At 44.2% G+C, this 14,646-nt stretch overlaps 1 protein-coding gene across 1 annotated transcript; it reads left to right on the plus strand.

The window, feature by feature from the left end:
- Positions 1-342: 342 nt before the first annotated feature.
- LOC133353297 (olfactomedin-4-like) lies at positions 343-7,438 on the plus strand. Its single transcript, XM_061569417.1, has 5 exons — positions 343-574; positions 1,028-1,186; positions 3,254-3,460; positions 5,011-5,182; positions 6,203-7,438. The coding sequence occupies exons 1-5, from the start codon at positions 512-514 to the stop codon at positions 6,991-6,993; spliced, it is 1,392 nt and encodes a 463-aa protein (XP_061425401.1). The 5' UTR covers positions 343-511; the 3' UTR covers positions 6,994-7,438.
- The last annotated feature ends 7,208 nt before the right edge of the window (positions 7,439-14,646 follow it).

Raw genomic sequence — 14,646 nt, forward strand, 5'->3', positions numbered from 1 at the left:
AATTAAAGGGGTCTAGGAAGTAATGGAAAGTATAACTTGGAATTTCCACCCAACTTCATGGCAAGGGGAAGAGGATTTTTTTTTAAACTGCTCATTGTGCAGTTTGTCCTCAAATAGAAAGTAAAGAGAGTCATTACACAGTCTCTAAAAAGTAAACAAACTCAAACTATTAAATTAAGCCCGAACAGACAGCATTGTGTTCTTTAGGCAAATTGGGTATTACTTTCGGGGGGCATTTCGTAGAGACTGGCAGACATTCGATGAATCACCCTAGGGAACAAAAAGGACGTAGTAAACCATTAACTTATCTCCCATTTGTTTTACATGTGGATTTCCCCAGCACTCATTTAGATCTCAATGGAAAAAAAAAATCCATGGGGTAATTCCCCTGTGACGTCTGCCACTACACAGAGAACAAAGGGTGTTTGCATGGCATGAGAGTGGCACTCCCATAAATACGAGACCAGAGCACCTGGACACAACTACAGCTGAAGCTCATCCAGCAGTCACGATGAAGGCACTGCTCAGCGTCGTCCTCGGTCTTCTCTTCCAGGAGCTCGCTTGCTCCACTTATGTAAGCTACGCGCGCTGTTGCAGGCCAGGATCACTGTCTGACTGAATATATACTGGGTCACTGGTCGACTGGAGTAAGCATCTGCCAAGTAACTACAACCATAATAAGATCTATACTGGAATTGGTGCTGCTGTGTGTTATAATAGACCTGGTTGATATTAAGTGCGGGTTTCCTTAAAACTTTCTGGATGAACGATGGCTAATAGCTAATGATGACATGTTATGCATTCTACATGTATAATCTCCATCAGACATGATGTATCCACTGCTGGATGAAGGCTTCCCCAAGCCATCGCCATCTCTCGTGGTCTTGTAGTCTACTAAGCAAACTTAATGAATTTTGTATAAAATTTGGGAACAATGCCTCTTTAAATATTGCGGTGGATATGCAATTGTGATGTTTTAAAATATGCGAGTGTGCTGTGCTTTCACGTTGCGATCTTCGCTTCCAAGCTGGTCCCTGGCGCCTCCACTAACGGCTCCCGGGATGCGGAGGGCCAGTGCGTGTGTAACGTCTATCTGCCGGACCCCGTCTTCCCGGCCAACACGGTGGAGCAGCTGCAGCTCAGCACCCAGACGATTGCCACGGCCGTCACGGTGGAGTCACAGAAGGTGACCTCTTCTTATTTCACCAGGAGCTTAAACATTGCCCATTAAGCCAACATGAAACATGACTGTGTAGGTTTTCACGGTGGTGCTTGCATAACTCTCCGATGTGTTTTCAGGTCGTACCACGTGTTCTGCATGATGTCTGATGTTTTATGTGATGTTGCTCCACGTATTGCTAGCATGTTCAGGAATTTGATTCTAGAAGCCCACCATCATGCCAAACAAGATGCGTTCCAGACCGAAAACACATTCAGCCCAACAACACACGTGGAAATCAACACGAAACATTAACTACCGGCGAAACGTTGTACTCGAATTGTAAATGTTGTGGGGTTACTCTCTAACACACCGGTGTGCTGAACTTGTAATGAATTGGAATGTTTTTACGTGAAAAACCTTACTAATCAGATGTGTTTAGTGGTAGCGGGATTAATGACATTTATATTTACGCGATCTAACCCAAAAAATCCTTTATTATGGATAACATGAAACAGTGTAATTCGGAAGGTGTCCTGGATGAAAACATCCAGGTCACTTTGCAGATCGAAAAAAAAGCAAAGTATCGATAACATCAATTTAACATCACAGTCATAAAAAATAACAATCTGCATAATGTATTAAATTAAACACTGAATAAAGTATGCAGCTTATTATTTAATTAGTCAGGATGAAAAAAAACCAGTATGGATAGTAAGGCATGAGGACTTCATGTGTGGGGTGCCACGGTGGCGAGATGTTAACTACCTTGGCTGGTATACAGGAGGTCGTGGGTTCGAGCCCGACCCTGACGCCCATATATTTATAGTTTGCATGTTCTCCCCGTGGCGGCATGGATTTTTCTCTGGGTCCTCTGTTTTTTGCCTCTACATTTATAAACATCCGTTTAAGAGTATTTGGCTGCTATAAATTTCCACGTGATGATAAGCCACTGGGTTTAGCTATCATTTCTGATGGCCAAGTCGCTTCTGAAAAAAATAGCTATATAGTTCAGTTGGCCTTTATCTGCTAAAATAAAAAAAATGTTTCTGGTTGTATGCCTCGAAAATACTATAACCCTTGTATCGTTACTTTCTGGAAGGTTATCAGTTCATGAATGCTTCGGCACACCGTGACAGACTTTCTATGCAACCATTAGTGATTATCCATGCACCATAATGCTAAAGTAATGCATTTTTTAATTTAGTTGTCATATTGTGATGACAATTCCTGGAATCCCTGTAGAAGACCATCATTGCAGGCCTAAAAAATACCATACACTCTCTGGAAATGATCAGTCACCCGTTTCACACTGCAGAGGGCACGACATTATTTCCCCAAGCAGGGCAGGATGAAGATTGATGAGGGCCCAGGGCTGCTGCTACAGCTTTAGGGGCATCTCTCTATGTTCCATTTCTTCCAAACTCATGTTTTGTCAACACCCATAGCCCATGTCGACCTCTCCATTGTTATTCATCCCGGTTAATTCAGTCGTGGGTTTTTAACAATAATAATTTACACTTATAAAGCACGTTTCACCCAGAGGTCGCAAGGTACTGCACAGAGCTAAAAGCAAGCAAGTAAATAATTCACGCAATTCTAAAACCTAATATAAGCACGTAGGCTCATGATTTAACCACAGGCATACATAAAATAGAATGTGGTTTGTAGAGCTAAATCAAAGTTTAAATTAGGAAACTAAATCTCTGTGAGTAATAGCCATTGAGGATTTGGCTGTAATGACTCAATTGTCTTTTGGGCTCATCATTGCGCTGTAGTGTTGTATTTGAGCCGTTCTAAAGCAATTCATATATTTGTGGGAGCCCAGGGCAGTATTTGATAACACCCGGGCATTAACCTGTCCTCAAAGATTTCTTGACGAATCAACCTTTAATTGCATGTATGTTTAACTTCTTTCGCACCGTACCTTAGCCAACCGTGCTGTTATAGTCACGCTAAGTTTATATATATGACTACAGCACTGCCAACAACAGTCCCGTACATTTAATATAAATGGTTGTTTATTAAGTCAACACGTGTAAAAGATCGATTGAAATGCGTTGGAAGGAGATAATCTTCAAACTACGCCTGCAGGTGGCAGAGAACCACGCCACGCTGGTGCGCTACACGGCGCTGCTGCGGAACCTGACGGTGCGCGTGGAGCGAATGGAGCAGGGCCATGACCGCTACTCAGAGCTGGACTTTGAGCTGCTGCGGGTGGAGATCAGGGAGATGGAGCAGCTGGTGCAGCAGCTGAAGCTGGAGGTCTCCAGCGCCACGCTCGATCGTCTCCACCTCTCGGTGAGTCACGATTGTCAAAAAGGCACGCAATTGTTTCCATCAGGGGTGTTGTGTTATGGAAATGCTCGTGAAAATGTGTAAAAATACACACATGCTGACAAAAAACTACATTCCTTTGTCATTCCACTCTGGTCATGGGGGTTGTTCGATCATACTGTGCCTCCTAACCATACTTCATCGCCCTGGTTAGTGTGGGCTGGTGAGTCGGAGGGGAAGAGCATGGAGACAGAAACCGTGCATAAATCACTCCGATATTAAATGGCCTTTCTTGGTGAAATTGCTTGCAAAGGAATGAGGAATTGTTACTATGTTAAACCACAATGGTTTATTACATCACTGCTGTCCTGGAGATAATGTTTTAATGTCCTCAGTACTCTTGGATATTTATTTACGTGTTCCACACATGTGCGCTTTCTTAAATAAACATACTGCCCACCATTACAGGTTATTCACGTGCTTAATTACAGAGCCTATGGTTGCAATTTCACAGGGTCGGGGGTTCCTATTTTAATGAACACAACAGGGATAGGCAAGTGCCTAACACGTGGCAGTGTAAAGACATGGGCATGTTAGTTAATGGAGTTTTCATGTAATTTGACAAGATGTGGGTGCCAGGATCACTGGGCCTGGGGTTCCTGGATGTATGGGGGGGTGGGGGTTAAAGGGTTCAGGGTTGCAGCTTCCAAGTATTATTCACCATTCACATATTTGAAAAAAAAGTGAATATCACGTTTACTGTATGATATAAAATAAACTGGTAGGTTATGAAAACGAAACAAGATTTTAAATAAAAATACTTTGTTAGAGCTACCTGAGGTTATGATTTGAAGATTTTTTTCCTCCGAATGAAGTGTATTTTTAAAGAAACATATCAACGTATTAAAGATTGATTATACAAATGTAATCGTGCCATATATATGAAAAGTCATTTTCTTTCAGAGAAGGAAGCGTAATACTGATTACTATTCATTGTTGTAAATGTTCAGTGCAGCAACTCATAACACAACTTGCTATGTAGCGGTGAATTTAGCAGTTTCACGTGAAGACATATGCAGGCAGCTCAATTAAAATATATCTGGACTGGAATTATAGTTTACTGCTTCTGCCTTAAAATAAGACACCACGTGAATATGGCTTATATGGATACAATGTTGATGTTATCGCTTTGAGAGGGTTGTTCTCCTGGCACTCCAGTTCTCACATGGCAGAGCAGGAGGCAGGTCAAATGTCAGACAGAGCGAGGAAAACCAACTTTATGGGCGGGAATAGTGAGTGAGTGGGCATGGCCATGTAAAAGTAGGTGGGGCTGATAGAGGGAGGGCCCTACCAGCTCAGCACATGTCCCATTTTAGTCTCCCAGACATTTGGTAGCCCTTCCCCTACAGTTGACTGTCACGTGCAACAATATTTTAGAAGTGTTTCTACTTCGCAAACAGAAGTCCTGAAATATTTATATCACTCATTGAAGAATTCGGGCGTATATAAATGTAAAAATTTGTTGTTTGTAAGACTCATGATGCAATGTATTATAACTCCATCCTGGTCAACAGATCCAGAACGTCAGCGTGGTGGTGAACACGCTGGAGAGGTACGACAGGAACAACGTGCTGCTCATCCGACGCCAGGTGGACACTCTGCGCAAGCAGCTGCAGGACTGCCAAGAGGAGGCCTCTAATGCTGGCCAGCCCCCCGGCAGCAATCCTGGCCAGCAGCCCCCCATAGGTGAGTTCCATATATCAGTGGTTCTCTTCACCCTATACGTCCACTGCAGTAGATAGGGGTAGGGTTAAGTGCAATACAAGTGCAACTCAAATACAGCAGAAATACAATAATCCGTGATGCCATAATCCATAAATCCCTATAATTTGTGGATTATTGGCTGTTCGCAACCATTCCTGCATCCGTGGCACACCGTGTGAGATTGAATCCTCTTTTGTAGACAGCCAACCACGAACATTAGACGTGGCCATGGTTCTTAAGAGCTGCAGGAGTCGGAGCTGTTGGGAAATTCTGAGCTAAGCTCTTTTTTACTTTGCATTTGTTTGTTGCATCTGCACATCCTAGTTGTCCTTAATAGAAAATGTTGTTTGCATTTTTTTGACTTGTGTTAGATTTTACTTTTACTGCTAAATCCCTCAATATCGACCCCATATGGCAGATTCCCCCCCCCCCCACCTCTTCTTCCAGACACAGGGTTGGACTTGTTTGGGTGGTGGTGGTGAGGGTTGTGGAGGGTGTGGGGGAAGTGTGCACAAAGCAATGGTAGTGACCAGGGACTTGTAGAGGTAGGGGTGGAGGTTGTGGAAGGGGGGTACACAGCAGTGGTAGTGGTGACCGGGTACAGCAGTGGGTATGGGTGGGTGGAAGCAGTCAGGGCGGGGTGGCTTCGCGATGACGACCAAAAACCCTCTTAGAGCAGCAATATAGCAATTGTGTGTCTAAAATGTCTCCCTATTAGTTTAGTGGAGTGTATATAAGTGGATTACCCTGGAAATATTAAAAAAGTTAAAGTAGTAAGTTCTTGTGTGGCCCTGACTAAACAATCCTGGTGTTACACTCATCCATTGGTCGTGATGGACGTTACCGATTCCTGTGGTGGCGACCGAGATTTAAGTTGTATATTTGTATTAATAAAACAGTTTACGTGTTTGATCATTTTAAAATCATAATTAGAAATTTCAATGAACTTTTTCTCCTAATGGAAACGTAAAAAACATTTTCTAAAGTGTGTTTTCTTTGCAGGCTCATGCGTGCACGGTGGCTTGCAGAACGTCAGCGCACCATATATTCACATTCTGAACATGCAAGGTGCAGCGTTCCAATATGGCGCCTTTGGAAAAGACCCACTCCCACTGAAGGGACGTGAGGATGTGTACTGGGTGATAACCAGCAATCAGGTTTACTTTACTGTGATGCAGATGTTTGCTAACTACCGGGCACTGCAGACGTATGTGCTGATGGAACAAAAGACCCTTTCTTGTGGATCTGATTGTGGTTATGGAATGGATGCAGTGATGTACAAAAATCACATGTTTTACAGATGCTCTACTGGTGTCTCTATTTGCAAATATAACCTGACAGCCTCCACTATTACCAGAGTAAATCTCCCCCAAGCGTCAGGAAGCAATTTGTATCCTTACCTGGGCTCTACCTATTCTGATATGGATTTCTCTGTGGATGAACAAGGTCTGTGGGTCATTTACTCAGTTGATGGGAAGTTGTCCCTTGCTTTACTTAATGATACTTCCCTTGCTGTTATCGGCAGCTGGACCACCACGCAGTACAAACCCTCGGTTAGCAATGGCTTCGTGGTGTGTGGAGTCCTGTACCTCACGCGCACTTCTAGCCTTAAAACTGAAGAGATCTACTTTGCATTTGACACCAAAACTAACCAAGAGAGGTTAATGAGCATCGTGATTTCGAAGCCCTTGGAAAAGATGAGCAGCCTTAACTACAACCCAGCTGATCACAAGCTGTACATGTATAATCAGGGATATTTGGTTACTTATGATGTGACCTTTAAACCCATATAATTGATAACAATAATACGTAGTTCTTTAGGTCTTTCATTGTATGAGAGCTTCAACAATTAAATCTGTAAAGTATGATTGATAGTTGCCAAGGGCATATACTGCACCATGTAATATTTCAAATGAGCGTGCATCGGTTATTTGTTTGCCTCATTTCAAATAGATGATGCTGCACCATTTGTAGACCTAGACAAACTCCAGGTGTGACATACATAGAAATTATATCAAACAAACGTTATGCTCCAATTATGACAACCCAATGCATGGATGCTGTGAATGTGGCATTGGTGTTTATTCAGTTCGGTATTTGTTGTTGTTAACGTCATTTAAACCGAAATAAAGAAAACATTTCTTGCGCAACTCGGGAGTTGGTCACCAACCAGTATGTAGAATTCTAGATTTGAAGCTTTCGTGACTGCAAGGATTCATATTCTTAGGTTTTTTTCGGTAAAGTCACGTAGGTACAAAAATTAAATTAATGAAAGTAAAATAAAAAATAAAATAAAAATCACGACGTTTCGGAGGCAACACAAGCTTCCGTCTTCAGGTGGAAACGTCACAGCACGATAGCTGTATCAAGTGAGAGAAATTCCAAGAACACAGTATTTGTATATATACTGGTTGAGGGTGGGAGGAGCCAAGGTAGGCCCTGAATATTATTTTTGTGAGGTTCGGTACGGCTGAAGCACGCTGTTAGGAATGAGCCTTTGTTGTGTAAACTAGGTGCGGATGATGTAAAGGTGCGTGTAAAAGGGACAGCCTTTTTGTTATGTAGAGATAATGCGGCTGAAATCGCTGCTCGCCTATTATTATGTCGAGGTGGTGCGGCTTAAATCGCTGCCAGGAAATGAGTCTTTGTTGTGTAGAATGGTTGACTGAGCTCAGTCAACCATTCTACACAACAAAGACTCATTTCCTGGCAGCGATTTAATCCGCACCACCTCTACATAATAATAGGCTCAGTCAACCATTCTACACAACAAAGACTCATTTCCTGACAGCGATTTAAGCCGCACCACCTCTACATAATAATAGGCTCAGTCAACCATTCTACACAACAAAGACTCATTTCCTAGCAGCGATTTCAGCCGCATCATCTCTACATAACAAAAAGGCTGTCCCTTTTACACGCACCTTTACATCATCCGCACCTAGTTTACACAACAAAGGCTCATTCCTAACAGCGTGCTTCAGCCGCACCGAACCTCACAAAAATAATATTCAGTGGCTACCTTGGCTCCTCCCACCCTCAACCAGTACTGTGTTCTTGGAATTTCTCTCACTTGATACAGCTATCGTGCTGTGACGGTTCCACATGAAGACGGAAGCTTGTGTTGCCTCCAAGACGTCGTGATTTTTATTTTATTTTTATTTTACTTTCATTAATTAATTTTTTTTACCTACGTGACTTTACCGAAAAAACCTAAGAATACAGTATGTTGAACTTATTTCGCGCCATACGTAGACAACCGTGTTAATTAGATGTCGTGGGCATTAAGGGGTAGCAACGTCACTGTGCACTGCGTTTTAGCCACAATGCAGCCGCCTCAACAAGAACAAAGGGTGGCCCAGCTATGCAACTACCGATGTCCTACACTGCACCGACAACAGATGCAACTGACGTGATGTACATGATGTTGCATTTAACAATAAACAGGCAACAACAAACTTAACTCGACGATGCTCCTGTCGCACACAGAGACCCATCAAACGCAACTGCACTTAGACACCATGCCACGCACTGTCATATTGTAGGGGGCTGTACAAGATAAGGTTCTGGAAGGCGCGCGTTGAGATGATTGGAAGCAGGTGGCTGGATGGCACTGTGAGCATGATTCTATTAAGGACACACGTGTGAGAGTCAAGTGCGTGGTGCGGTGTGTGAACATCGCCACGAAGGAGACAAACGCGGCCGAGCGTGGTGCTGGCCACCCACCCCGTCGTGTGCCGTGCCGGCCTTCATAGGTGCTGCTCGCTAACAGCACTTGCCCCTACAGTCTGTTAAGGCTACACGGGGGGTCTTTGTCTTTTTTGGTGTCTGACCACTCGTTCATTGTCGTCAAACTACAGCGGCGGATGTAAAACAATCGGCCTGCTTCCAGTAGCGGCTGGAGATGTCGTCGACACAACTTCAGCAGCGACAGTTTCATGACCAACCTTGAGCAGTCTGTTTTGTTTAATAAATCTGACGTGCCGCTCTTTTCACCTGCTCACTGCCATTTATGGATGGTTCTTCACGAGGATAAAGATCGGCGCCACGGTACGGTCGAGGCTGTCGCCTCGTGATAGCAACTCGCCATTGGCACGAACGGATGTAAAATGCTCCGATCAAATCTGAGTGTTACTCCTGCAAGCCGCCTTGCATAACCTGCCGCATCAAAGTTGATTTCCAAAGACGCTGTCAAGTACATTGGGACAAAGGTCGATGTCTATATTGTACAGTCATACCTCGGTATACGGTATACGACCGCTTTGGAATACGTCGAATTTGGTATACGTCGTGTTTTGACGAGAAAAAAATGTCTTGGGATACAACGTCTTGCTTGGGATACGACGCGTTTGCTAGAAATTGAATGGGTCGGGATGAGTCACCGCGTACCCGCGTCTACCCCGTTCACCACTCCTCCCCTTCCTCACCACCATCCTCGTGGGCTATCAACTCCTCTCAGCAAGGTAAAGTGACGTTGAATTTTATTTCAATTTATTTTAATTTATGCATTTATTTTAATTTATGTATGCATTTAGTAATAAGTAGTGTCTAAGTAATTTTATAAAACCCCATTAATGTATAATATGCCATATAAAATAACATTTCTTATACTCTGGAACGGATTATTTCCTTTCCCTTTATTTCTTATGAGAAAAAAACGTTTGGTATACGTCGTTTTCGGTGTAAGTCCTACCTTCTGGAACGAATTAACTACTTATACCGAGGTACCACTTTATATCTTTTTGCAGTTTCTTACGAAAATGTAACTACGTGCTAAAAAAATACCGCTTAATGAAACAAAAATAATATGAATGACATCTCTATATATAAAAGGAAAATGTGTGAATGTGTATCTGTTTAAAATGTTTAGCATACTTCCCGACATGCAACAAACTTGAAATTTGTCATGTGGATACTTTCCAGACTGTACATCATGCAAAAATAAAAAAAAATAGACTTTTGTATTTTTTGGGGGAGAGGGGCGGCTCAATAATGCATATTTTTTTGCACGCTAAGTGAGCTGTGACGTCACATCTGTCATGTGACCCGCGCACGTGGAAGCGTAACGCAGTGTGCCTGCTCATGTCACGCCCCCTCCAACCCTCCGCGGCGCGAGTAAAGTGCCATACAAATGTGATGCCGGTCTAAGGCGTTCTTCGCGCAGCATTGCTTTATTATTTCAGTCGTTTACTGCGGTACGCACCCTGAAAGTTGTGTGTGTCTGCAGCAAGCACGTGTATTTCTTATGGACGCTGGCGCATGTATGTGTTGAGGGAGCGGTAGTGTAGTGCTTCGCGTGCTGCGCGACGAACCCGGCGACCCAAGTTCGATTCCCACTCACGGCCACCACCAGTGACGATTATTTTAACCGCTCCTGGGCCTCCCCTAGGTCGACTCAGCCTCAAACGAGTAACTGGTGTGGTGTGTGAACATCGCCACTGGGGAGACAAAGGCGGCCGGGCATTGTGAATCCAAGCCCTGGGCGAAGCCGGGTAGTAAAGCTAGTTTTTCATAAAGAAATATTGATGTAAGATATAAAAATAGCAAATGCATTACTTTAATGATTTTTCATAAGCATGGTCTCATTACTGCCAACAACAAAAAATTGACAATCTCAATATCCTTTAATAAAAATGAATGCATTCAATTCCACTTACTATATTGGATGAACAACTTCCGTAGGCAACAATCTGTCTGCCTCTCGTTCTCCGCCACGGCTTGATACGTCCCATTCAGAGGCCGATAGAAACACCCCTTTACGTGTTTTTAATTGCACTTGGTGGCTAGAAACGACGTTTAAGACTTGCGTTAGCTCCCCATCCATTTGCAAAGTAGAAGAAAAACAAAAGCACTTGGAGCCTTCCGCCTATTAGCACGTTTGTCTACGTACGGTGCGAAAGAACTGCAACACGTACACCCCTGCTGGTGACCAACTCCCTACCAAACGGTGTGCCGAGACAAATTAGAACATATTTTGGAAACTTCAAAAATCCAATCTTTTCAATCTTAAACTCAGAATAAAAAATGTGATGTGCTGCTGGTCAGTGTTGTAAGCTGCACAATACAGGAGATCATCTCACCTCTGTCATGTTACATTCCTAGAAAAGGTGCAGGAAGTCATAACAATGTAAATTGAGACCGATTTTTCCCAGAGAAACAATGGTATAATAGGGTCTGCGATACTCAACTCTTCATAGTTATTATTAATATAAATAGTATATTTAATCAACTACCAATCATATATAAAGTACAATAATGGTGTTTAGAAAGTGCTTGATTCTTCGTAATTCCTGGCTTATTTGGACTGCATATTTGCAGTTAAATCGGGGAAATTTACTGCAAGATAATCAGTCGAACACTGACCTTCCCTTGACCTTCACTTCATTTTACCTCATATCACTGACCTTCCCTTTTATGAATGAACTTACATTTTATCACTGAGCTTCCCTTTTATCCTTTTATGAATAACCTTTCCTTTTATCACTGAGCAAAGATTAAGTAAATATATTTTAAAAAATCACCAAAGAACGTAGAGAGGTTTATTAACGGAGTGCGTAGGAAAGCCGACTGAGCGGGCGGCATACTGTTTGTGCGCAGAACTGGCGCCTGAGTCTGCATCGTGCTGGAGTTTGACCGCCGTACCTAATAAAACATTTTTTCATTTAACCAGGTAAGGCTCACTGAGCGATGTAGCTCTTTTTCATAAGCGACCTGGCCACAAATGATCGCTCAGCGCTAGTGTCTTATTACGGTGGAAATGTATAGCAGCCGAATATTCAAAACGCATGTTGATTCTAAATGCGGAGAGAAAAACCAGAGGACCAGGAGAAAAATCCACGTGACCGCGGGGAGACAACATGCAAACTCCAAGTATACAGCAGGCATCGTCAGGGTCGGGATTGAACCCACGACCTCCTGCATACCTGGCAAGGTAGTTAACATCTCGCCATCGCGACACCCAATTGCCACTCCCATGCGTAATAACGTGGTTGTGGCCATTGGCAACCTTTCCGCAAATGCGGATCGACGTAAGTCGAACCGACTTAAGTCGAGGACCGCCCAGGAAAAAGTTAGTTTCGTAATTTCGTATTGGGGTGTCTGGCATATAATGCTAAATTGTGGTAAGCCGGCGTGGAGCGCCATCTGGTGGATTAGTGGAGGTGGTGCACAGTCTTCACCACATCCACAATGCTCTCCATAATGGCTTGGGTGGCCCAGCAACGGCTGAGGAAACATTGCCTCAATGTGTTTGAGTTCCAGAATTCGCGAGGGTGTAGGATTGAGTGTGCGCGCGTTGTGATTTCTCGTGAGCTTTGCGATATATTTAATGTTCCTGCCGTCTGTATAAAACTGCACTAACCCGGTGTAAACCTAAACGGTGGCCTGTCTGCAAAATAAAAACAAACCACTCCTACTAAGTGTGGTCACTGGTGAGAGCCAATCTTGTGCCCGTGTGACTCCTTCCGTCATGCATACACAAGTGACCTGGCTGACCAAATGACAAGGAGTGATGCCGGAAATTAATTATTAAGTCACGCATGCAAAGACGCCACTCATTGGGACTTGTTTAGAATTGTTGTCACTGCACTAAAAAGGCACTCGCGTTCAGTGCATGCAAAATGCTGATACGACCTCCCCCACCAGCACGAGCGATTCTCCACGTCGTGTGGCTCCAAACTTCCCCGGGATGCTGCTAGGATCTCGTCTCCACCACGCAGAGGTCTTGGTCAGGTTCATGCAGACAAAGTATCGCTCGCACACCTTTGCCGGAGTGTTCACCTCACACGGTTCCCAAAAGGCAGGTTATGAAGTTTGCACGACGATGCAGGGTCAACGTGGGCAATCGGGTGGCGTTTCCATGGGTGACTTTGTGTGATGGTACTCGATAAAGACTTCAATTGGGGTGAGGTAAGGCATGGCAAAGTGAATGCCTCAATGTGGAAATGTTGACCGCCTTCCACTCCTGTTGTCAATGGATTGCTTCGTTAACTCTGGGTCTAGGGTATCTGGGGTAGTTTATGCTTGAGGGGCACAGACAATCAAATTAGTATTCTTTTCACGGAGGCCAAACAAATATAATTTGGCAGGAATGAGGCATCTTGGGAGGTCAAATGGGGAGAAACAAACATGGCAAGACACATCTGCAGGTGCAGTGATCGTTTAGCATCTCATAGCCATCACTCGGTTCCTGAAAAAGAGCTGTATAGCTCATTAGGCATTACCTGGTAAAATTAAAATAGTTTAGTTTAGAGTGTATGTAGAGGTTTGTGCAGGTGGCACGCTGACGTTAGAGGTAGGGGTCACCCAGGGCCACGTCACCACGCTCAGGAAAAAATAGTTAAAGAGAGGCGCTGGGAAGCAATGTGCGAAAAAGGAGGTAGGGGATTGGGGGGGGGGGAACATCCAAAAAAATATTGTCGGGAAAGAAGAAAAGAGGTGAGAGGGTGCATAGATGGTGTGGGAGGAGGGCTCTGGGATTCTTGGAACAAAGGGCTGGGAGTCACCGACAAGTGTCCGTGGCGTGTCGCATGCCCTACAAGTGTTCATGCTATTGTAAGGGATGTTAGGGGTAGGAATGGAGATGGACAGTGGGTTAAGGGGCATGGAGAGGATTCCCACCAAGAGGAGGGAGGCAGTGGAGCAGACACAATGGAGAAGGAGCAGGCGAGGAGATGCAGGAGGGGGACATCGGGGGGCTCGGGGCACTCTGGCGGGGAACGGATTGGGAGAGGGCTGTGGGCAAGTATAGGCTGGGGGAAAATAAAGGACGACCCCCCCCCCCCAACCTCATGTCGGCTCTACTTTACACTACATATATATGTGTGTTGAAATTCTTTCGCACCATACATAGCCAACCGTGCTAATTGGAGGTGCGGGGAAAGGACAAACTTTAGACAACAACAAGTTCTAAATAAATTAGTGTTCAATCTAGATTTAAAAGTACATATATTTAGTGACTTTCTAATACCGTATCGGAAAGGAGAGCGTTCCAGACGGCTGCAGAAGTGCATCTGAAAGCACGCGATGCGGTGACCGTCGTTCGATGGCCAGCAGCTGAAAGCCCTGCGAGGGTCACCGGAGTTCGCGTGATGGTTTATGCTCCTTGACGAGATCAGTCAGAAATTGTGTGTAATGAGTGTGACCTTATAATGCAGATTGGCAGCATTGGCTTCTGGGAGCCATTGGATCTGCAAAAACTCTGATTATTTATCAGCAATTATTATTACAATTGTTGTGTGTCTAACTACACGGAGACGACTTCTGGAGGCAACGCGTTTATTTCAACAACTCTTCGAACAGCGACTGTAATATGAAGGGGTGCGGCCCCTTCAACCCGATAGCCTAAGGGAGGTACAGCCTCCCTTCTAGTGTGTCCTACAAACCCCGGCTACGCTACACACATGCAGGTCCCTTGCCACGGCCGCTAAGGGAAGCTAGACCGACCC

This window comes from Lethenteron reissneri, chromosome 43, assembly GCF_015708825.2.
Source record: "Lethenteron reissneri isolate LAM-NWPU_2019-01 chromosome 43, ASM1570882v1, whole genome shotgun sequence".
NCBI classification, from domain to species: domain Eukaryota; kingdom Metazoa; phylum Chordata; class Hyperoartia; order Petromyzontiformes; family Petromyzontidae; genus Lethenteron; species Lethenteron reissneri.